General features: G+C 45.3%; 2 protein-coding genes across 2 annotated transcripts in view; one reads left to right on the forward strand and one right to left on the reverse strand.

Moving 5' to 3' along the window:
- LOC137384041 (uncharacterized) overlaps window positions 1–20,766 on the reverse strand; it is a 38,786-nt gene extending 18,020 nt beyond the window's left edge. Inside the window, exons 1-3 of the mRNA XM_068057604.1 lie at window positions 20,728–20,766; window positions 18,261–18,396; window positions 2,885–3,031 (exon numbers count right to left, since the gene is read on the reverse strand). Of these exons, the coding sequence (XP_067913705.1) occupies window positions 2,885–3,031; window positions 18,261–18,396; window positions 20,728–20,766 (322 nt within the window). The remainder of the gene's footprint in view (window positions 1–2,884; window positions 3,032–18,260; window positions 18,397–20,727) is intronic.
- Window positions 20,767–20,872: 106 nt separating this feature from the next.
- Window positions 20,873–25,194, forward strand: part of LOC137384043 (zinc finger protein ZFP2-like) — a 29,377-nt gene continuing 25,055 nt past the window's right edge. The window contains exon 1 of the mRNA XM_068057605.1: window positions 20,873–21,056. Within this exon, the coding sequence (XP_067913706.1) occupies window positions 20,891–21,056 (166 nt within the window). The 5' untranslated portion in view covers window positions 20,873–20,890. The remainder of the gene's footprint in view (window positions 21,057–25,194) is intronic.

A 25,194-nucleotide genomic window follows, 5' to 3' on the forward strand; every position in this document is an offset into this window, starting at 1 on the left:
CACAGCTGTCCGATGGGGGGAAAAAGGTTCTTCAACAGTAGAGCAGTCTGCAGTCTAATTCAGCAGTTGAATTAATGCTGTTCTTTTCCAGCGATGAGTTTCAACAATTACAGTTCAGTCGTTAAAGGAATTTAGTTACTTTCTTTTAAGAAATTAATCTGGCTTGCCATCCGAATTCTGAGAGTATAATAAATAAGGTTAAATAAACCGAGAGAGAGCTCTCATTTCCTTTAGTATATGCTGGTCCAGCTGTCTGTCTGTCTGTGTCGCTCGAAAGCCAGTTTTTCAGCTAGTTTCAAACATCAATCAGCAACAACGTATCTTGTGTCCTTGTTCTCTGAATGGCTGTATTCTGGCAAAGAGAATGCATTCTTTGGCTCAGTCTATGAAGCTTGTTGCCTTAAAGCAGTACTGCTCCCTTTCCAGCCTTAAAGGGACACTGCATTCTTCCTGGAAAAAAAACTACAGGATCATAACAGTATTCTTATGTCAGATACTCCTCCACTTGGTTTGGTCCACTCACACTGATTATGGGACTGTTTATCCTGCAGGAGAAGGTGCTGATTTAATGAGATATCAAATGATGACTCAGAAGTATTGTCCACTTGCATTGACATCACTCATTCGGGACTGTCATTCACACGCTGCATCCAAGCACAAACATTTACACATTTACACATTCTGCACAACCATGTGGTATTCGGCACCAGGCTGGTCACGCATTCAAATGTATGCCATGACTGCCCACTGCCATAAACACACTCTTGCAAGCCAAGGTGCAAAACACTTGTACAGCTTCGACAACATCACTTACCCTCAGGACCTGAGCAAGTCATTGATACATTTCTGACACTGTATCCAGTACCTATGTATAAGCCCCACAGTTTGAGACCTCCTCCGCCACCTCCATCCATGCTGCCTTGATCAGGTGGGAGTCTTTTGAGTCCATCGCTTGGGAAGAGGACCTCCTGCCTTTCCCTGCTGAAGAGCCTGCAGGGAGGCTTCACTGAACTGTGGGTCCGGACGCTGCCTGCAGGCTGCCATGACGGTGCTGGTGTGGGTGATGATGGTGAGAAGAGTGAAATATAAAGGGCAGTAGGTGCTGGGGTGGGAGAGATTGTAAGAGAATGAAGGAGCGAAAATAAAACTTGATGTAACCAAGTTAAAAAAAAGATATCCTAGCTGAGATGAAAGACCGGGCAGGCTGCTCAACCTCCAGGCTTGCAGATGTGATTACAGATGTGGCATTTAACTGTGCTTTGCAGATTGACAGCGGGTTCCATCAATGAAAATCCGTACCTGCCACATGTCTCCTGTGCCCACTGCTGGTACTTAAATTTAAATACGTGATTGCGTGGGAATCGGCAAAAAGGGCAGAAGCGAAACTGTCGCCAACTTCTGGTTCCACTGTCGGAGACACCATGGGACACATAAAATACCACCCATTTGTGTTGGATAAGAAAATACCACTGGCATTAAGGAGAAGGGTGTACGATCAGTGTGTGTTACTGACCATGACGTACGGGATGGAATCATGAACAACTACAAAATCTAAAGAACTAAAACCGTGTCCAGCTCAGAGAACAATGGAAAGGCAAATGTCACACAGCTTGATTTATGATAAAATCAGGTGGAATGAAAAGCACCAGAAAACCAGAGTTACGGACATCATTCAGACGATAAAAGAGCCAAATGGAGATAGGCTGGACATGTTGCTCGAAGAAATGATAACAGGTGGGCAAAAAGGCTAATGGAGTGACAGCCAAGAACAGGAAAAAGAAGGGGGAGACCAAGAAGATGGAGAAATGACATACTATCATACCTAGGAACCAACATGGGCAAGAGATAAATGGAAAAGGCAGGAGGAAGGCTACATGCTGAACACAGCTTAATTGATGATGATTCTAACTGCGGCCTAACTGATGATTTGTATAGGTTACATATTCTGTTTTTAATTCATTGGTTTATTTTAAAAGGGCTTAACGACTCCATTAGATATTGAACAGTTTTTTGCCACCGTCCCTCTCTGCCCCTCATTACTAACTTACAATTAGTTAGTAACACATGTGAGTGTTAGCTGACACATCCTCTTAATGAAACATATCTGCACCAATGCTAATAGGAGTGTGAAAACAGCCTGAACTATCTCCCGTCTAATTTTCCCCACCTCCGTCCAACAGATTAGAAGCTCAGAGGTACGGGGCAGGAGTCATGACTGAACTTGTGAGTCCCTACTTTCATGAACCTAAGTGTAGGAACAAGTGTCTAAATCACCAATTTCAGTCAGATAATCTATTTTTGTAAATTTAAATATCTGAGTCCTTTCCTTGTGTTCCTCCAAGCACCTGGGCCCACTGCAACACCTGGTTCCCTCCCCGCCCATGATTGGAACTCCCCACTATCCAGAGGCTGGCTAGGACTGCTCTGATATTGCTATGGGCAGGGGTCAGAGGCCTGCAGTCAGATGCCTGGTGTTGGAAGCCTACAGTCACAGGCCTACAGTCGGAGGCCTGGAATCAGAAGCCTGGAGTCAGAGGCCTGGAATCCGAGGTCTGCATGCAGTCAGAAGCCTACAGCCAGAGGCCGGAGTCAGAAGTCTAGAGTTGGAAAGTCTGGAGTCGGAGGCCTAGAAACAGAGGCCTGGAGTCAGAGGCCTGGAGTCAGAGGCCTGCAGTCAGAGGCCTGCAGTTGGAGGCCTGGAGTTGGAGGCCTAGCACTGGAGGCCTGGAATCAGAGGCCTGGATTAAGAGGCCTGGAGATGGAGACTACCTTGCTGCACTGGTGTTCTGCCAGGCAGCCAGTTAATGAAGCACAGCCTTTGAGTTGAACCAGGGAAAATCTACTCCCAATTCTCAATTGAATTTAACCATGGAGGGAAATCTACCTTTTTGAACTGCTGTTGTAGCTTGGATTGTTGTTGTTGTTGTTGTTGTTGTTGCTAGGGTTGTTGTAACTTGGGTTGTTGTAGCTTGGGTTGTTGTAGCTTGGGTTGTTGTTGTTGGCTTTGGCTCTTTTTTTGATGTCCTACTACCTGCAACAGAAAAAGAATTGGTGAGAATGTTAATCACTTGCTAACTACCATCTTTCATTTGTAACAAAATGTGTAGGGAATTTTTGGGCATAAAGTTAATCGAATCATAGAAGTTTACAGCACAGAAGGAGGTCATTCGGCCCATCATTTCTATGCTGTCTCTTTACTAGAGCAATCCAAAACTCTCCTGCTCTCTCCCCATCATGTCCTCTGCTTCAAATAATGGTCTAACTTTCCCTAAGGGGATGCAAAAGTTTCTTCCTTAAGGATTCTCTATAGTAAAGCAATTCAAGCTTCAACAACCTTCTCCATGTAAAGAAGTGTTTCCTAACTTCTCTATTCAATTTCTGGGTGACAAGTTTAAATTAATAACCTTTTTCCACATCTCTTCAACAAGAGCAAATCATCTTTCCTTATTCAGTCTGTCAAAACTCTTCATAATTAAAAAAAATTCTATGAAATCTTCTTGTCTTCTCTGCTCCACTGAATATAGGAACCTAGGAACAGGAGGAGGCTATTCAGCCCCTCGAGTCTGTTCCCCCATTCAATGAGATCATGACTGATCTGTAACCTAACTCCATATACCCGCTTTTGTCCAAGATTCTTTAATGCCATTGGATAACAGGAATCTATAAATCTCAGATTTAAAATTAATAATTGATCTAGCATCAATTGCCATTTGCACAAGAGAGTTCCAGATTTCTATCACCCTTTGTGTGTAGAAGTGTTTCCTAATTTCACTCCCGAAAGTTCTGGCTCTAATTTTTAGACTATGCTGCCTAGTCCTCAACTCCCCAAACAGCGGAATAGTTTCTTGCTACCTACCTGATTTGTTCTCTTTAACATCTTGAAAACCTCAATCAAATCACCGCTTTCTTTTGGGCCTCCTTATCTCGAGAGACAATGGATACGCGCCTGGAGGTGGTCAGTGGTTTGTGAAGCAGCGCCTGGAGTGGCTATAAAGGCCAATTCTGGAGTAACAGGCTCTTCCACAGGTGCTGCAGAGAAATTTGTTTGTTGGGGCTGTTGCACAGTTGGCTCTCCCCTTGCGCCTCTGTCTTTTTTCCTGCCAACTACTAAGTCTCTTCGACTCGCCACAATTTAGCCCTGTCTTTATGGCTGCCCGCCAGCTCTGGCGAATGCTGGCAACTGACTCCCACGACTTGTGATCAATGTCACACGATTTCATGTCGCGTTTGCAGACGTCTTTATAACGGAGACATGGACGGCCGGTGGGTCTGATACCAGTGGCGAGCTCGCTGTACAATGTGTCTTTGGGGATCCTGCCATCTTCCATGCGGCTCACATGGCCAAGCCATCTCAAGCGCCGCTGACTCAGTAGTGTGTATAAGCTGGGGATGTTGGCCGCTTCAAGGACTTCTGTGTTGGAGATATAGTCCTGCCACCTGATGCCAAGTATTCTCCGAAGGCAGCGAAGATGGAATGAATTGAGACGTCGCTCTTGGCTGGCATACGTTGTCCAGGCCTCGCTGCCGTAGAGCAAGGTACTGAGGACACAGGCCTGATACACTCGGACTTTTGTGTTCCGTGTCAGTGCGCCATTTTCCCACACTCTCTTGGCCAGTCTGAACATAGCAGTGGAAGCCTTACCCATGCGCTTGTTGATTTCTGCATCTAGAGACAGGTTACTGGTGATAGTTGAGCCTAGGTAGGTGAACTCTTGAACCACTTCCAGAGCGTGGTCGCCAATATTGATGGATGGAGCATTTCTGACATCCTGCCCCATGATGTTCGTTTTCTTGAGGCTGATGGTTAGGCCAAATTCATTGCAGGCAGACGCAAACCTGTCGATGAGACTCTGCAGGCATTCTTCAGTGTGAGATGTTAAAGCAGCATCGTCAGCAAAGAGGAGTTCTCTGATGAGGACTTTCCGTACTTTGGACTTCGCTCTTAGACGGGCAAGGTTGAACAACCTGCCCCCTGATCTTGTGTGGAGGAAAATTCCTTCTTCAGAGGATTTGAACGCATGTGAAAGCAGCAGGGAGAAGAAAATCCCAAAAAGTGTGGGTGCGAGAACACAGCCCTGTTTCACACCACTCAGGATAGGAAAGGGCTCTGATGAGGAGCCACCATGTTGAATTGTGCCTTTCATATTGTCATGGAATGAGGTGATGATACTTAGTAGCTTTGGTGGACATCCGATCTTTTCTAGTAGTCTGAAGAGACCACGTCTGCTGACGAGGTCAAAGGCTTTGGTGAGATCAATGAAAGCAATGTAGAGGGGCAATGTATGCTGCCTAGTCCTCAACTCCCCAAACAGCGGAATAGTTTCTTGCTACCTACCTGATTTGTTCTCTTTAACATCTTGAAAACCTCAATCAAATCACCGCTTAACCTTCTAAATTCCAGGGAATACATCCCTTCACATCCAGGTATCATTTGGCAAATCTACGCTGCACTCTCTCCAAGGCGGGTATATCCTTCCTAAGGTGTGTTGTCCAGAACTGAATGCAGTACTCCAGCTTGTGATCTAACTATGGCTTTGTACAGCTACAGCTTAATTCAGGAGTTCTTAATTTAGGAAGGAGAAAGAACTTGCATTTATATAGCAGCTTTCACCACCTCAGACCATTCCAAAGCATTTCACAGCTAACAATTTCAGAAAGATCATCAACGGTAACATCACAATTAGAGCCAGCGAGGGACAGAACTATAATCATCAAAAGAGCAAGCTACACAACTGCATGAGGGAGAAAGGAATAGAAGGATATGCTGATATGGTGAGATGAAAAGAGGTGAGAGAGGCTCCTGTGCAGGATAAACACCAGCACAGACCAGTTGGGCCAAATGGTCTGTGACTGTGCTGTAAACTTTATGCAGTTTGATGTAAAAGTTCTCACTCCTGATCGCTGACTTGTGATCCTGATTGAAAGCGTATGTGTGTGAATACTGGGTGAGGTCAGGACCGAGTGCCAATTGGTTGCTGTAGCAACCTACAAAACAAGGGCAGCAACAATCAGAAGTGGTTCTGTTCTGCACAAAGTCAATAACACAATAAGGCACAATTTTTTGTTTAAATTATCAAGAGTGAAGGCAAGATCACATTTCTTGTCCTTCCCTAGTTGCCCTGAGCTCATCCCATACTGATGTCAAATGCACGTCCTGTCTTCCTTAATACAATGCAGAGGCTCAGAATATATTGGTTAACAACAAATACCCATTGAAACGCCTTCCTTTTTTCTGGTTGTTTAGCCTGTTGTGGGCTGTTGCCAGCTGTTCTGCTTCCTGTAAATACAAAACACACCAGGAGGAGGATTAGCTGAATGAAATCCAGGTTTCCGAAATCGTCATACAAGAATTCCTCACCCCCAGGCTCTCCTGCTTTCTTTGCCAGCCTACCGAGCTGTACCCACTGCTAGCTTCAGCTTCAAAACTCCGCCACCTCTACCCCATCCCATTGTAGGACATTTATCACTTTAAGCACCTCCATTCGATCAACTGTCTAAACCTAAGGAAATACAAACAATCATGGACTCTACCAAATGTTTTAAACTCCTGAGGAAAACTATTGTTAATTTTCCCCAGCATAGCTGGCGGGCAGCCATAAAGGCGGGGCTAAATTGTGACGAGTCGAAGAGACTTAGTAGTTGGCAGGAAAAAAGACAGAGGCGCAAGGGGAGAGCCAACTGTGCAACAGCCCCGACAAACAAATTTCTCTGCAGCACCTGTGGAAGAGCCTGTCACTCCAGAACTGGCCTTTATCGCCACTCCAGGCGCTGCTTCACAAACCACTGACCACCTCCAGGCGCGTATCCATTGTCTCTCGAGATAAGGAGGCCCAAAGAAAGAAATCAAGTAGTGTCCTAGAATATCTTTCAATGTGTCTTCATGTCATATGGAGTATCTGATATTGTCTCTCATACATATTCCTATAGCCGTCAATCTTCTCTTCTTCTTCTTTGACCTCCTTGTCTCGAGAGACAATGTGTAAGTGCCTGGAGTTGGTCAGTGGTTTGTGGAGCAGCGCCTGGAGTGGCTATAAAGGCCAATACTAGAGTGACAGACTCTTCCACAGGCGCTGCAGATAAAATTGGTTGTCGGGGCTGTTACACAGTTGGCTCTCCCCTTGCGCTTCTGTCTTTTTTCCTGCCAACTGCTAAGTCTCTTCGACGCGCCACACTTTAGCCCCGCCTTTATGGCTGCCCGCCAGCTCTGGCGATCGCTGGCAACTGACTCCCACGACTTGTGATCAATGTCACAGGACTTCATGTCGCGTTTGCAGACGTCTTTAAAGCGGAGACATGGACGGCCGGTGGGTCTGATACCTGTGGCGAGTTCACTGTACAATGTGTCTTTGGGGATCCTGCCATCTTCCATGCGGTTCACATGGCCAAGACATCTCAAGCGCCGCTGACTCAGTAGTGTGTATAAGCTGGGGATGTTGGCCGCCTCGAGGACTTCTGTGTTGGAGATACGATCCTGCCACCTGATGCCAAGGATTCTCCGGAGGCAGCGAAGATGGAATGAATTGAGACATCGCTCTTGGCTGAAATACGTTGTCCAGGCCTCGCTGCCGTAGAGCAAGGTACTGAGGACACAGGCTTGATACACTCGGTCTTTTGTGTTCCGTGTTAGTGCGCCATTTTCCCACACTCTCTTGGCCAATATCAGTATGATTATCCAGTGCTTTTTCTGAAGGAGTTAATTGACATTGGGGTGGATGTTACCTTCTTTGTAATAATGTAAAATGGATGATGTTGAGTCAGCAGATAGTTATATATCTATCACATCTATCAAATCTCCCTTTAACCTTCTCTGGCCAAAAGAGAACAAGCCCAATTTCTCTATATTACTGAAGTATTTCATCCCTGGGCCTATTCTAGTAAATCTCCTCTGCACCCTCTCCACGGCCTTGACATACTTCCTAATATGCGGTGCCCAGAACTGAACACAGTACTCCAACTAGGCCTACCTAATGTTTTACGAAGGTTTAGCGTAACTTCCTCGCTCTGTACTCTACGCCTCTGTTTATAAAATCAAGGTTCCCATATGCCTAACAACCTTCTCAACTTGTCCCGCCACCTTCAAAGACTTGTATACATATGCCTCTATGTTCCTGCAGCCCTTTATAATTGTACCATTTAGTTTTTATTGCCTCTCCTCATTCTCCTTACCAAAATGTATCACTTCACACTTCTGTGTGTTAACCTTCATCCGTCGTATGTCTGCCCTTTTCATCCATCTGTCTATGACCTCCTGAAGTCTGTTAGAGTTATAGAGTTATGCAGCACAGAAACAGGCCCTTCAGCCCATCATGTCCGTGCCAGCCATCAAGCACCTATCTATTCTAATCCAATTTTCCAGCACTTGGCCCATAGCCTTGTATTCTATGGCATTTCAAGTGCTCATCTAAATACTTCATAAATGTTGTGAGGGTTCCTGCCTCTAACACCCCTTCAGGCAGTGCATTCCAGATTCCAACCACCCTCCGGGTGAAATTTTTTTCCCTCAAATCCCCTCTGAACCTCCTGCCTCTTCCCTTAAATCTATGCCCCTGATTATTGACAGCTCTGCTAAGGGAAAAAGTTTCTTCCTATCTATCCTATCAATAGAGTCATAGAGAGCCATAGAGTCATAGAGAGATACAGCACTGAAACAGGCCCTTCGGCCCATTGAGTCTGTGCCGACCAACAACCACTCATTTATACTAATCCTACATTAATCCCATATTCCCTATCACATCCCCTCCATTCTCCTACCACCATCCTCCACTAGGGGCAATTTACAATGACCAATTTACCTATCAACCTGCAAGTCTTTGGCTGTGGGAGAAAACCGGAGCACCCGGCAAAAACCCACGCGATCACAGGGAGAACTTGCAAACTCCACTCCGATGCCGCTCATAATTTTGTATACTTCAATCAGGTCCTCGCTCAGCCTTCTCTGCCCGAAGGAAAACAACCCCAGCCTATCCAGTCTCTCTTCATAGCTGAAATGCTCAAGCCCGGGCAACATCCTGGTGAATCTCCTCTGCACCCTCTCCAGTGCAATCACATCCTTCCTATAGTCGGGTGACCAGAACTGTACACAGTACTCCAGCTGTGGCCTAACTAGCGTTTTATACAGCTCCATCATAACCTCCCTGCTCTTATATTCTATGCCTCGGCTAATAAAGGCAACTATCCCATATGACTTCCTAACCACCTGTGCTGCTGCCTTCAGTGATCTATGGACAAGTACACCAAGGTCTCTCTGACCCTCTGTACTTCCGAGGGTCCTACCATCCATTGTATATTCCCTTGCCTTGTTAGTCCTCCCAAAATGCATCACTTCACACTTCTCAGGATTAAATTCCATTTGCCACTGCTCTGCCCATCTTACCAGCCCATCTATATCATCTTGTAATCTAAGGCTTTCCTCCTCACTATTTACGTCACCACCAATTTTCGTGTCATCTGCGAACTTACTGATCATACCTCCTATATTCATGTCTAAATTATTAATGTACACTACAAACAGCAAGGGTCCCAGCACCGATCGCTGCAGGTACACCACTGATCACAGGCTTCCAATCGCAAAATCATTATCATCATCCTCACTGTTTAATAGATTTCTGGGTTTTATGTCATCTGCAAACTATGAATTTGTACCCTGTATACCCAAATCGAGATTATTAATACATATCAAAAACAGCAGTGATTTCAACACAGACCTCTGGTGGACAGCACTGCACATTTCCCTCCAGTCTGAAAAACAACTTTCTGCTATTTATCCGTGAGCCAATTTCATGTTCACACAGCCACTGTCCTTTTAATACTACGGCCTTAATCTTGCTAACAAATCTATTATTTGGTACCTCATCAAATGCCTTTTGAAAGCCCACATACACAACATCAACCACACTACCCTCATCAACCCTCTCTGTTACTTCATCAAAGAACTCAGTCAAGTTAGTGAAACATGATTTGCCTTTAACTTATCCATGCTGGCCTTCATTTATTAACCCATACTTTTCTAAGTGAGAATTAATTTTGTCCTGGATTAATGTCTCCAGCGGTTTTCCCACCAACCACATTAGGCTAACTGGCCTGTAGTTACTGGGTTTATCCCTCCCCACTTTTTTGAACAGGGCTGTAACATTTGCACCCTCCAGCCTCTGGCACCACTCCCATATTTACATAGGACTGGAACATTGTAGCCAGAGCCTCCCCAATTTTCACTCTTACTTCCCTCAGCAACCCAGGATACATCCCATCCTGACCTGGTGACGTTTCGACTTTGAGTGCTGCCAACATTTTAAGTACCTCCTCTTTGTTTTTTTCCTATCCAATGTTTCTACTACCTCCTCCTTTACTGTGATTGGTAGCATCTATAGTATAAAGGACTGAAAGGGTTAATGTTGAGAAAGTTGTAAAGAATACCTCCTACCATGATGATGTAAGGGATCACATGTGAGAGAGACTTGAAGAGAGATGCAGCATGGCCTCAGAGGAGTCACACAAATGAGTATGAGGTTGTACATAGTTATAATGCAATAAAGGTTAATATCCTAAGCACCCAAGACTCAGGAATCTCTGTGAGCTAGACTAACCAGGTATATTAAGGTGGCAGCATACCAAACAGTGGACTCAGGTGCAAAGTACTCATTCAGTAGCTCAGCCATGCCCTCTGGTTCCGCAAGATCTCCTTTCCTGATCTTTAGCGGGCCCCACCCTTCCTTTTCCACTTTATGTATTGATAAAAGACTTTTGGATTCCCTTTTATGTTACCCACTAATCTATTCTCTTACAATCTCTCTGCCCCTCTTGTTTCCTTCTTCAGTTTTCAGCTTTCTTTTTCTGTTTCTCTTTCGAAGAATGAAAGACTTGCATTTACATAGCACCTTCCACGACCTCAGGACAGTAACAGACAATGAAGTACTTTTCAAGTGTAGTCACTGTTGTAATGTAGCAAACAATGCAGCTCCCACAAACAACAATATAATACTGAGCAGGTAATCTGTTTTTAGTGATGTTGATTGAGGGATAAATATTGGCCAGCAGAACTCCCCTGCTCTTCTTCAAATAGCACAATAGGGGGCAGGATTTTCCTTCTGGGGGTAGGAAACAGACATCTGGGGGGAAGCAGTCACAGGCCCTGATTTTCACGGGGTGAGCTGCTAATTGGTTGAAGGGTGTCCAATTAGCAGTCGCGGGTGCAGGAATTGAGTGGTGGTCTGAAAGAAAGTGGGGCTGATTTAAAGCTGCCAATGTAATGGTTGCTGCCTCACAGATCTATTTGCTGAAATAGAACAGGACAGGCAGCCACCTGGAACCTGGGGCAGGTTTGCCCCTCGTTTTGCCGATACTGCCCTGGAGGTCCTCCTTGAGGCTGTGAGGGAGAAGAGGGAGGCTCGCTTTCTGGAGAGTGGCAGGAGGAGGCCACCCACACAAACCAAGCAGGGGTGGATCGAAGTCACCGAGGCAGTTAGCAGACAGAGCGTAGTCTGTAGGACTGTGCCCACTGCAGGAAAAGGTTCAATCACCTTATTTGGTCTGGCAAGATATGTGCAATGTCGAACCCTCAGGATAGGCCTCTGGGTTTTCACCCTTCAGCAAACACACCAGCTGAGGAGCCTGAGGGTACATGTTGGTCCTGAACATGGGAGGAGTGTGTTTCCAGGGTACTTACTGACCCCTCAGCAAGGCTCAGTCACAGTGCTGCTGAGAATCTGCCAGCACTGATATATGCACGTCCAATGTATATGATCTGTTAGCATTGGCCACAGAGGGAAGCAGTGCCTTATCTCTCTGTTTTTTGTTCATGCAGGAGAAATAGGCACATAATGTTCGTGAGAGAGCCCAGGCGGGAGGAGGGATTCCCTTCCTGCACATCATCACCACAATGGAATAGAGAGCCCTGGAGATCGCCAGGGTCATTGAGCAAGTTGGGGAAGGCAAGATGGGCATCCCTGGTGGAGATGGTGAATAGAGATGGCAATGCTTACATTAAGGGGGTGTATTGAATTCCAGCCTGTCTGACAGTGTCCCAAAGCTGCACTGGGAAGGCTCAGCACTGCAGAGGCTGCTGCTCTCCAAAGCTGGTTCTCACGATCTTTTCTTGTGTCTCCCACAGGTGCAGAGGTCAAGGCAATCAGACCAACTCCCTCACCATCACTGGGCCAAGAGCAGCAAAAGCAGAGCTCAGACCAAACACCATCACAACTTCCAACCGCACCTTCCATCAGTGCAGGTACAGTCACCTCGGTGGGGCCTCACATGCAGTTCGATAGGGTGGCACTGCGTGAAATGCAAGTCACAAGTGAGCAGGAGGAGGTGACAGATACAGAGGCAGCTGTGGGCAGTCCCTCTCGGAGGAGGGAGGACAGACAAAACTCTGCTCAGCTGGGCATAGATTCTGGGCCTCGGGAGTCACAGGAAAGGAAGTTCTGCGTAGAACAGCAGCAACAGATGTACTCCCACATGTTAGAGTTCCCTGAGGCAGTGCACGGTCATGGGTTGAGAATGGAGGAAGCTTGTATGTGCCACCATCACTCAGGGCTTTGAGCACATGAGCTCCTCCATTGAGAGAGTGGTCAACCACATGCAGAGTCGTCTGTGGCAGTACTTGGAGTGCATGCAGGAACTGCACACTGACGTACACAGGATGCATGTCACACTACATAGCCTGGAGCGGTCTGTGGTGCTGATGGTGGAGAGATTAGATTAAATTAGGGATACAGCACTGAAACAGGCCCTTCGGCCCACCGAGTCTGTGCCGAACATCAACCACCCATTTATACTAATCCTACACTAATCCCATATTCCTACCAAACATCCCCACCCGTCCCTATATTTCCCTACCACCTACCTATACTAGTGACAATTTATAATGGCCAATTTACCTATCAACCTGCAAGTCTTTTGGCTTGTGGGAGGAAACCGGAGCACCCGGAGAAAACCCACGCAGACACAGGGAGAACTTGCAAACTCCACACAGGCAGTACCCGGAATCGAACCCGGGTCCCTGGAGCTGTGAGGCTGCGGTGCTAACCACTGCACCGAGGGGATGCTACTTATGCCCCAGCTAGTGGTCCCCTCCAGAAACATCCAGCCAAGGGTTCAGACTGTCACCAAGGAGGATGAGGGTGTCACCCCTCATGGGGCTCTATCATCATCAGCAGCCTCCTTGGCCCCTCTGACAGAGGGACTGAGTGCAGCAGGGCCCAGTGATGGAGGCTGCGCCTGCAATGATGGCAATGGAGCAGTCTCTGGGAGTGGCCCCCACTGACGCCTCTACGACGACCACCACGTGCATCTCAGCCGCAAGTCAAGGCTGCCTCCACCTCATCCGATGCAACAAGGGGAGCATCCCATTGCAGTGGCTGAGAGCAGAGTCCATCACATTGGGCAGAACACTGACTGGGTCACTGGGGTGTCTATCACGTGTAACTGTGCACTTTTTGTCTTTTTGAGCACTATGTAAATATTGACACATGAAGCCAGACATGTGAACTTCCTTTAATTAATGGCAGGACAAGAAAACAGGGATGGTGTGGTGCAGGTGAGCAAGGATCTATGAATGGTGTCAGTGAGACCCCTGGGCAGATGTGCATCCTGCATTGATAGTAAGAGTTGAGCAATTCCAGGCTGCGTCTCTAATGGAAATGTTCTCACAGGCAGTTCAGGGTGACTTTCATACCATGCCATTCCTCCTGGGTTGGAAGGGATTAGCTGAAATGGATCTGATTCCGATGATCCCTGACGTTGATGGCATCCTGACGAGAACCTCGAGTCCCACTTCAGACTCATCCACCTTCCTGTGCAGCCGGGGCACCTCGGTGTTCTGCATCTTCCCCCTCATCCTCCTCCTCTTGCTCCGATGAGTTGTGTCCATTCAGCACTAAACCCTCTTCAAGGTCCACACCTCTCTGGAGGGCCATGTTATGAAGAGTGCAGCAGACCACCACAATGAGCGAGACCCTTGCAGGAGAGCACTGCAGGGCGCAACCCGACCAGTGCAGGCACTAAGGCCGCATCATGAGAAGCTCAATGGCCTGCTCAATGGTTGTTCTAGTGAGCAGATGGCTTCGCTTGTATCACCTCTATGCTTCTGTCTCAGGCTCATGCAAAGGGGTCAGTAGCCATCTCTTCAAGGAATATCCCTTGTCCCCTAGAATCCATCCCTGTAGTTTGGGTATTCGAGTGAAGAGCTGCAGCAGCTTGGACTGGCAGAGGATGAAGGAGTCATGGCAGCTGTCAGGAAAGCGAACATACACATGCAGGAAGCTCTTGTTGTGGTCATAGACCAGGTGAACATCGAGGGAGTGAAAGCCCGTCCTGTTGATGAATCTCACTGGCTGCTCAGTCGGTGCTTCGTTAGCCACATCTGTGTAAACGATGATGTCCTGCACCTGGGAGAATCCAGTGATGGAGGACAAACCTATTGCCCTCTATGCCTTCTCAAGGGCAATTAGGAATGGGCAATAAATGCTGGCCTTGCCAGTGATAGGCATATCCAGCTTGTGGTCATCTGCTACTTGCTGATTTATTTTCTCTCCTATCCCAGTCCTGCACTATGCTCTTAGTTTAGGTTTGCAATTTTTCTTTAAATTTGGAAAAGATGAATGTGAAAGCAGGGACTACATTGTCAGGTTAAAAAAATGAAAGTCAATAATCTGGGTTCTCAAGTGGCACAGTAAATACTGTGCCAAAGATAAATTAATTCCACATTTTAGATCTTGTGGGCAATCTTGCAGCATGCTGGCATGAACTTGTTGGGCTGAATGGGCCTCCTGTAATGACTCTATGTCCTGTTAGATTTTTCCCCTCATCGTTCAGCCCTGCAGATTGCTGGAAATGCAACCTGCCAACAGAGTGGTGAGGCTAATGATGGGACCAACAGCCTATCTCCTTAACCAGTGAGATTTGAGGATGGAGAAAGAAACACAGGAATGAAGGAGAAGGAGAACACAAGAATTAGGAGCAGAAGTAGGCCATTCGGCCCCTCGAGCCTGCTTCGCCATTGAATAAGATCATGGCTGATTTGATTGTGGCCTCAATTCCACTTTCCTGCCTGCCCTCCCATAACCCTTGACTCTCTTGTCGATCAAAAATCTATCAAACAGCCTTGAATATATTCAATGATCCAGTCTCCACTGGTCTCTGGGGAAGTGAATTCCACAGACTAATGACCATCAGAGAAAAAATTTCTTCTCATTTCAGTCTTAAATGGAAGATCCCTAATTTTTACACTGTGTCTCCTAGTTCTAGACCCCCCCCCCACAAGGGAAACATCCTCCCAGCATTCACCCTGTCAAGTCCCGTCAGGATCTTGTATCTTTCAATAAGATCACCTCTCATTCTTCTATACACCAATGGGTATAGGACAAACCTGCTCAACCTTTCTTCATAAGACAACCCCTTTAACCCAGGAATCGAGTGAACCTTCTTTGAACTGCTTCTAATGCTATTATATCCTTTCTTCAGTAAGGAGACTAAAACTGTACACAGTGCTCCACGTGCAGTCTAACTAAGGTCCTGTACAGTTGGAGCAACACTTCCCTACTCTTATACTTGATTCCCCTTGCAATAAACAACCAACATTCCATTTGCCTTCCTAATCACTTGCTGTACCTGCATACTAATTTTTTGTGATTCGTGTACCAGGACACTCAGACCCCTCTGTACCGTAGAGGTCTGCAGTCTCTCTCCATTCAAATAATAAACTGCTTTTCTATTCTTCCTGCCAAAGTGGATAAGTACATATTTTCCCACATTATACTCCACCTGCCAAATTTTTGCCCATTCACTTAACCTGTCTAAATCCCTTTGTAGACTCTTTATGTCCTCTTGACAGCTTACTTTCCCACCTATCTTTGCGTCATCTACTATACATTCAGTGCTTCATCCAAGTCATTGATATAGATTGTACATAGTGAAGGCCCCAGCACTGATGGCTTGCATTCTAGGGTCTTAAAAGTGGCTGTAGAGATTGTAGATGCATTGGTGTGATCTTCCAAAAATCCCTAGATTCTGGAAAGGTCCCCAGCACTGATCCCTGTGGCACTCCACTAGTTACAGCTTGCCAACCGAAAAATGATCCATTTATCCCTACTCTCTGCTTCCTGTTAGCTAACCAATCCTCTATCCATGCTAATATGTTACCCCCTACACCATGAGCTCTTATTTTGTATAGTAACCTTTGATGTTGAACCTTATTAAATGTTTTTTGGAAATCCAGGTACACCACATTTACAGGTTCCCCTTTGTCCACCTTGCTTGTTACGTTTTTTTTAAGAGATACAGCACTGAAACAGGCCCTTCAGCCCACCAAGTCTGTGCCAACCAACAACCATCCATTTATACTAATCCTACATTAATCCCATATTCCCTACCACATCCACTTCATTCTCCTACCTACACTAGGGGCAATTTACAATGGTCAATTTACCTATCAACTTGCAAGCCTTTGGCTGTGGGAGGAAACCAGAGCACCTGGCAGAAACCCACGCGGTCACAGGGAGAACTTGCAAACTCCGCACAGGCAGTACCCAGAACTGAACCTGGGTCACTGGAGCTGTGAGGCTGCAGTGCTAACCATTGTGCCACTGTGCTACTGCTTCCTCAAAGAACTCAAATAAATTGCTTAATCATGACTTCCCTTTCACAAAACCATGTTGACTCTGTCTGATTGCATTATGATTTTCTAAATGTCCTGCTATTACCTCCTTAATAATGAATTCTAGCATTTTCCCTATGTTAGATGTTAGGCTAACTGTAATATAGTTTCTTGCTTTCTGTCTATCTCCTTTCTTGAATAGATGTGTTACATTTGCGATTTTCCAATCCACTGGAACCTTTCCAGAATCTAGGGAATTTTGGAAGATCACACCAATGCATCTACAATCTCTGCAGCCACGTTTAAGACCCTAGGATGCAGGCCATCAGGTCCAGAGGACTTGCCAGCCTTTAGTTCTAATAATTTTCCCAGCACCTTTTCCCTAGTGATCATGATTATTTTAAGTTCCTCCCTCCCTTTTATCTCTTGATTTTCAAGTATTCTTGGGATGTTTTTTGTGTCTTCTGCTGTGAAGACACAAAATACCTGTTTGATGCTTTCGTCATTTCCTTATTTCCCATTATTAATTCCCCAGTCTCACCCTCTAAGGGACCAATGGTCACTTTAGTTACTCTCTTCCTTTTTAAATACTTTTAGAAATTCTTACTATCTGTTTTTATATTTCTAGCTAGCTTTCTCTCATACTATAATTTCTCCCTCCTTTTTTTTTAGACATTCTTTACTGGTTTGTAAAATCTTTCCAATCTTCTGACCTACCACTAATCTTTGCAGAATTGTATACTTTTTCTTTCGATTTGATACTATCCTTAACTTCCTTAGCCATCCTTCTTATAGTCTTTCTCTCTCACTGGAATGTATCTTTGCTGAGAGTTATGGAATCTCCTTGAAAGTCTACCACTGCTTCTCTACTGTCCTATCATATTTTCCCAGCTCACTTTAGCCAACTTTGTCCTCATACCCTTGTGACTAAAGGGGTGAATTAGTCAAATCAGGTACAGAAAGAGAAATATAGAGAGGAAAAGAAAGATTAGACTGAGCGAGGAAAAAAAGAGACAGAAGGAAAAATAGAAAAAAAAAACTTACAAATTTGACATTTAAAAAATCTGTGACAATAATTTGCTAGCTGTAGAAATAAGACTCGATTCAACCATTCCCTTTCTGGGTCAGAGAGGAACATGAGCTCCTCATTAAAAAAATTCTTATGTCATAAAGTACAGCCCTAACTTCCTGCAGTGAGTTTAATCAACAATTATCGTGCAAAAGCTGCACCTCCATGAACCTCACAGGGAAGTTGGGGGCTGAATTCTCATTTTTCTTGAGTTAACAGTGGAGCAGCACAAATTGTCCAGCAACTTGTGCTAATTTGCAGCTCACAGCATTTCTCTTCCTCTTTACATATTGCTGAACAATTTACACATTCATAACAATGAGTGCCATTAAACTCACTTATTTTTCCAGCAAAATCTGAGCCACTTTAGAGAAATACCTCAATTTTGATTTAAGGCAGCAATTTGATCTTGTATTCTTCTTTGTATTAACTATAGAAAATGCATCAAGCAACTCAGTCAGAGGCTCTAATGTTACATTAACATCACATTAAGTCTACAGCACATAAATAAGCCCAAATGGTCTATGCTCCACATGAGCCTCCTCCCAATCCTCTTTATTTAACGTTGCTATAATATGATATAGCTTAAAATTCCAGTACCTGTGCAGTCAGGGAACGTGCTTAAATGTTTAACCTTCTTTCTCCGCGCGTGAAATGCTGCCTCTGTTATAAAATAGGAAGCAGAGAGAACACATACGGTTATTTCACAATATCTCAGTGTTGCTGCTTGATATTTCTGCCACAGGAAGAAATTTCATCGCAGCCTTTTTCACAAAAAGGAAATAGCCTGAAAGTTGTCTGAGACCTGCCCTGGTGCAGGTTGGACTTGTCCTGCATTACGGCAGATTGTGGTGATAATAATTAATGAATTAATTTTCTAGTCTTTCATACTTCAAATGGCAGACTGGACCAAACTATAAGATAGTCATGAATAAATTCAATAAGGAATTCAGGAGAAACTTCTTTACCCAGAGAGTGGTGAGAATGTGAAACTCACTACTTCAGGGTGTGGCTGAGGCAAATAGCAGATATATATCTAAGGGGAAACTGGATAAACACATGGGGGAGAATGAAATAGAAGGATATGCTGATAGGGTGAGATGAAGTAGGGTGGGAGAAGGCTCGTGTGAAGCATAAACACTAGCATGGACCAGTTATGCAGAATAGCCTGTTTCTGTGCTGTACAATCAATGTTAATTCTGTGTAATTCTACGTAATATGCTGGATCAGATTCTAGCTCTGAGCCTCTGGTTTTGGACTTACCCCAGTGGAAACATATACTCTGCATCTACCCCACAATTTTAAAGACCTTCATCAGATCATTTCTCAGTCATCTCGTTACTAGAAAAAATAGCCCCAGGTTATTCAATCTTTCATAGAAACACAGAAAATTTTGGGACACCTCGCCAAACCAAAAGACCTCCTTCTAATTCTTTTCAGTAAAAGATTTTTTTTTTACCTATGAGACCAAAATCCTGTTTTGTTTTCCAGTTAACCGTTTTTTCTTTGGATGTTATGTGTGTGTGCATGAGGGCTAGGGAAATAAGGAACTTTAATATCTCAATTCGTATATAGATTTACTTCAATATTGGTTAAGATTTGGTTTTACAATAAACGGATAATTTTGTTGTTGATTAAAGAAACCTGGTTGGTGTGCTTTATTCTGGGGACAAATAGAGTATGTAATTGGCTGTTTTTCGGTAGGTGGGAAAATTTATTAGTGTGCTGTGACCCGTGGAGAAGCGGGACTGAATTAACAGTGCACTCTTCCCGCCTTGATTGTAACACTATCCACTCGATCTAGGCCCATCATAATTTATACACTAAAATAAAAAATAAATATTGCGGATGCTGGAAATCTGCAAGAAAAACCGAAAGTGCTGGAAATACTCAGCAGTCTGACAGCATCTGTGGAGAGAGAAGCAGAGTTAATGTTTCAGGTCTGTGACCTTTCTTCAGAACTGAGTATTTCCAGCATTTTCGGTTTTTATTTATAATTTTATACACCTCAATCTCCCCTCAGTCACCTTTGTTCCAAAGAAAACCACCCTAGCCTATCCAATCTTTCCTCATAAGTAAAATTCTCTATTTCTGACAACCTCTGATATTTGTAACCTTTCTATTGTCAATGCATTCTGCTCCATTTTTCACTAATGTCCTTTAGAGAAGGAAATCTGCCGTCCTTACCTGGTCTGGCCTACATGTGATTCCAGACACACTGCAATGTGGTTAACTCTTAACTGCCCTCTGAAATGGCCTAGCAAACCATTCAGTTCAAGAGCAGTTAGGGACGGGCAACAAATGCTGGCCTTGCCAGCGACGCCCACATCCCAAGAAAGAATATAAAAAATGTATTTACTTATTTATTTAATATTTATATTTTGTGTTGTTTGGGAGAATTTGCACCTTTGTGGCTGGTCATGGTCCAATTCCAGAGACTTGAGCACACAATTTAGACTGACATTTTCAGTGCAGCGCTGAGGGAGTGCTGTACTGTCAGAAATGCTATCTTTTGAATCAGTTCTCCTGGGTTATTATTTAATCCTTCAATCCACACCACCAAAAAATACTAGATTAACTACTCGCCTTTCAGCCAGGACGTTGTGGGTTCAAGTCCCACTGCAGAGACTTGACATAAATTAAGGCCGATACTCCAGTGCCGCACTGAGGGAGTGCTGCACTGTCAGAGGTGCAATCTTTCAGACAAGAAATTAAACTGAGGCCCCGTCTGCCCCCTCAGGTGGATGTAAAAGATCCCATGGTACTATTTTGAAGAAGAGCAGGGGAGTTCCCCCTGGTGTCCTGGGCAATATTTATCGCTCAATCAACATCACAAAAATATCATCACATTGTCGTTCGCTGTGTGCAATTAGCTGCTGCATTTCCTACAACAGTGACTGAACTTCAGAAGTATTTAATTGGCTATAAAGTGATTTAGGACATGGTGTGGTGGTGAAAGGCGCCATACAAATGCAAGTTTTTTTTTTCCATTTTAGACCCAGTGCTATTTGTGGGAGCTTGCTGTGCGCGATTTGGTTGCTGCCTGAACAACAGTGAGCATGCTCACCATCGCTTGTGAAGCTGCCTTTGGGGGCCACAAGAGCATCTCCTAAGCTGCAAGTGTGAACTTTCAAAGTAGAATTACCCAGGAAGATCCATTTTAAGAGACGATAGAGGAAGGGATTTACCCATAGCCCATAGCTGCAGAAAGGATTGAGAAGCCAGTGTACATGCGCATGAAACATCCATCATCTCTTTGTACTACAACTGCATCATTCTGCATTTCCAGCGGAGTCGGTAGCGGGGGCAAGTCACATTACAGCAGTGAAACTGACCAGGAGACGAGGCTTTCTGTCTTCCTGTATCCCCAGCCCCCTGAACATGCATTGACCGTAAGTAAGGATTTAACAGGGGGAAATCAGAAATTAGAAGCGCCGCGTTAAATTTGCAAAATCCCTTGGCAGCAGGCAGACAGATCTGTCTAATGGAGACTACAGATCCACCCCCCCCACCCCCCCATTTTCAAAGGGGAGAGAGGCGGGGGTGGGGTTGACATTGTTTAGGAAGATAGGGGATGAGTCAAGCTCAGGGCTGAATCCGAGGACTTTGGGGAGTTATCCCCACCTTAATCAAATAACCCTCCCCCGCCTTCCCAGTCAGCATGGGTCGTGTTCACTTTTAACCCGTTATCTTCCATGGCCCAAACGTTTTGTCAGATTGCTGTTCCTGAATTAACTGCAATTGTGAAAGGCTCCCAACTCAGAAGTGAAAAAACAAGAAATGCTGGAAATACTCAGCAGGTCTGGCAGCATCTGTGGAGAGAGAAGCAGAGTTAACGTTTCAGGTCAGTGACCCTTCATCAGAAGGTCGTGTGTTTAAGCCCCACTCTAGATCTTGGCCACATTATCTAGACACTGCCAGTGCAATGACTGCACTTTCCATTCCCACTCCAGGTGTCCCCCAAGGATCTATCCTTTGCCCCCATCTATTTCTCATCTACATGCTGCCCCTTGGGGACATCATCGGAAAGCACAGCATCAGGTTCCACTGCTAACACCCAGGTCTACCTCCCCACCACCTCTCTTGACCTCCCCAGTCTCTAAGTTGACAGATTGCTAGTCTGACAGACAGTACTAGACGAGCAGTCATTTCCTCCAACTACATATTGGAAAGACCAAAACTATTGTCTTCAGTCCCTGCCACAAACTCTGTTCCCGAGTCACTGACTCCATCCCTCTCTCTGGCAGCTGTCTGAGTCTGAACCAGATCGGTTGCAACCTTGGTGTCGTATTTGACCCTGAGCTGAGCTTCTGACCACATATCCACACCATCACTAAAAGACCACTTGTTTTCACCTCTGTAACATCACCCAACTCTGTCTCTGCCTCAGCTTATCTGCTGCTGAAATCGTCATACATGCCACTGTTACCTCTAAATGGTGAACCTGTCTTTAGTAACACCAGAGTTGGAGGACTGTCTATCCTGGGATGAAGGGATTGTCGTATGGGGAGAGATTGAATAGACTGGGCCTATATTCGCTTGAGTTTTGAAAAATGAGAGGAGATTGAATGAAACATAAAATTCTTATGGGGTTTGACAGGGTAGATGCTGAGAAAATGTTTCCCCTGGCTGGGGAATCCAGAACACGGGGGGGTCACAGTCTCAGGATAAGGGGACGATCATTTAGGACTGAGATGCGGTGAAATTTCTTCACTCAGAGGGTTGTGAAACTTTGGAATTCTCTACCTCAGAGACTTGTGGATGTTCATTCATTCAGTATAATTAAGAGAGAGGTTGATAGATTTATAGACAATAAGGGAATTAAGGGATATGGGGAAATTGCGGGAAGGTGGAGTTGAGGTAGAAGATCGGCCATGGTTTTGTTGGATAGCGGAGCAGGTTCAAAGGGTCAAAACGCCTCCGTCAGCTTCTATTTCTTATGTTGTGTTATTTTTGCAGTTTTGGGCTGCACGTTAAAAGATGTTGACATTACGGTAGAGATATCCTGCTGGCTGGTATGAGGAAATACAAATGTGGTGAAAGACTTGAAAAATTAGGTAATAAAAACAGAAAGTGCTGAAAACACTCTGCAGCGAGTAACTCACTTCCTGACTCCCCAAAGCCTGTCCACCATCTACAAGGCACAAGCCAGGAGTGTGATGGAATACTCTCCACTTGCCTGGATGGGTGCAGCTCCAACAACACTCAAGAAGCTTGACACCATCCAGGACAAAGCAGCCCACTTGATTGGCACCCCATCCACAAACATTCACTCCCTCCACCACCAACGCACAGTGGCAGCAGTGTGTACCATCTACAAGATGCACTGCAGCAATGCACCAAGGCTCCTTCGACAGCTCTCTCCACACCCACAACCTCTACCATCTAGAAGGACAAGAGCAGCAGATGCATGAGAACACCACCGTCTGCAAGTTCCCCTCCAAGTCACACACCATCCTGACTTGGAACTATATCGCCGTTCCTTCACTGTCACTGCGTCAAAATCCTGGAACTCCCTTCCTAACAGCACTGTGGGTGTACCTACACCCCAAGGGCTGCAGCAACTCACCACCACCTTCTCAAGGGCACTTAGTGATGAGCAATAAATGCTGGTGTAGCCAGCGACGCCCACATTCCATGAACGAATAAAAAAAAAGTCTGGCAGCATCCGTGGCGAGAGAAACGGAGTTAACATTTCAGGTCGCTGATCTTTCATCAGAACTGGCAAAAGTTAGAAGCGAAAGAGGGAGAGGGGAAGAAGAACAAAAGGGGAGGTCTGTGATAGGGCAGAGGGGGGAGAGACCATCCGCAGTACTTTGCCTTTATTCTTGAAAAATTGGGGCTAATTGCATAGTGATGTGATAGAAGTTTTCTAAATTTATGACGGGATGGGACAGAGCAGATAGAAACAGTCAATTTCCAGTGACTGAGGGGGTCTAGAATAAGGGGACATTGATAGAAGATTAAATGTAAGACATTTAAGACAGAGAGGCAAGATAAATTTTATTTACACATGTTTAGGAGGCTGTTGAATGCATTACTACAGTTAATGATTGAAGCAGAGACAGTGCCAACATTTAATAGATTATATACATGAAGGAAAATGGGATAAAGGTATATGGGAAAAGGGCAGGCACCTGTCAACGTGGACAGAATGGGCTTTTTCTTGTTTAATTTCTATGTATTTGGAATATTGGTTTGTGAATAACCAACAGATTAATTCGAGTGAACTTTGGTGCACAGCTGGTGTTGTTGATGTGTAGTAATGAAGTTGTAATTTCTAATATTTTTCTTGTATTTTTGGTGAATTCATACTCAACAGTATGAGTGATGTTATTGTTGGGAAGCAATGATAATATTTATGGGATCTCATATCCCTTTCAGGAAGTTCAGCAGGAATCAGATGCAGAGTCCATTTCACTTTTTACATCAGCCACCCACAAGACAAGTATAGCACAAGATGGTTTACAACTCCTCTTCACTGTCCACATCAAACACTCCAGGGCAAGTACGGCAGAGGGTTGACTGCTGATTGCAGCAATGAGCCTCAGCTGAGAGTGCTGGTGGCAGTTGGAGGTTGCTGAGATGGAGAGAGGAGCTACACTGAGCAAAGCAAAGCTTCAACAGCAATCACCATTATAGTGAAGGAAGAGACTTTTTGTTGGAAACAAGGCTTTGTCTGGAGGTGGGTGCTGAACACTAGTAGTTTGCTTTGCATTGGACTGTTGGGGGAGGAAATTGTGGCCGGAACAACAAGGGGTGGAGCTGTCAATTCAGCAGGAATCTGTGCTGCTGCAACAAGCACACATGGAAGCTCCCTCCCCACCCCAATTGCCCAGCCTGGGTCAGCTGAAGCTGCCCGGCTAAAGAGACGGAAGGGGATAAATAGTGCCTGGGCAACTTCAGTTGACCCAGGTGAAGACACCTTCCCCGACCAGAAGACCAAGTGTGCTGGCAAAGGCTGTTTTAAGTGTGCTGTGTACACCACCTCCTGAGAGCAAGTCATCCATTACAGCCTGTCTTTCCCTCTCCTCTATACCCTCAGCCTCTCCCCTAACCTGTTTGTTTTTTTTATATACTGTATCTCATGTGAATCTTTCAAGTTATTCGCTTTGCAAGCCTACAATTCAGGGTGGATTTAGCTCTTAGACCCGTGGCAAGCCCTTCATCACTGGTGGCGGGACCCTCTACTACATATGCAGCTGTAGCCTCTGTAGCTGCCCATGTGGCCCTGTCACCCTTTAAATTGATAACATCCAGCCATGGGGTGAGGAGCTATCCCCACCCCAACATGTCCATTGAGGCCTGCGTAAAGGCAATGGCCAAGGTTGTCGGCGCCTCGGCCATTGTTGCAGCTTCAAAGATGTATGGGAAAAGGCTGTGTTCTTTCTGAAGACCAAGCAGGTGGTGTCCCTGGCCCTGAGTAAGGGGCTCACTGTGGGGGTGGGGGGGGGGGACCTTCCTGCCGGTGGACCCTCTGGGGGCCACTGCGCAGCAGATCATGCTATCAAACGTCCTGCTGTATACTCCCAGT

This window comes from Heterodontus francisci, chromosome 25 (assembly GCF_036365525.1).
Source record: "Heterodontus francisci isolate sHetFra1 chromosome 25, sHetFra1.hap1, whole genome shotgun sequence".
NCBI classification, from domain to species: domain Eukaryota; kingdom Metazoa; phylum Chordata; class Chondrichthyes; order Heterodontiformes; family Heterodontidae; genus Heterodontus; species Heterodontus francisci.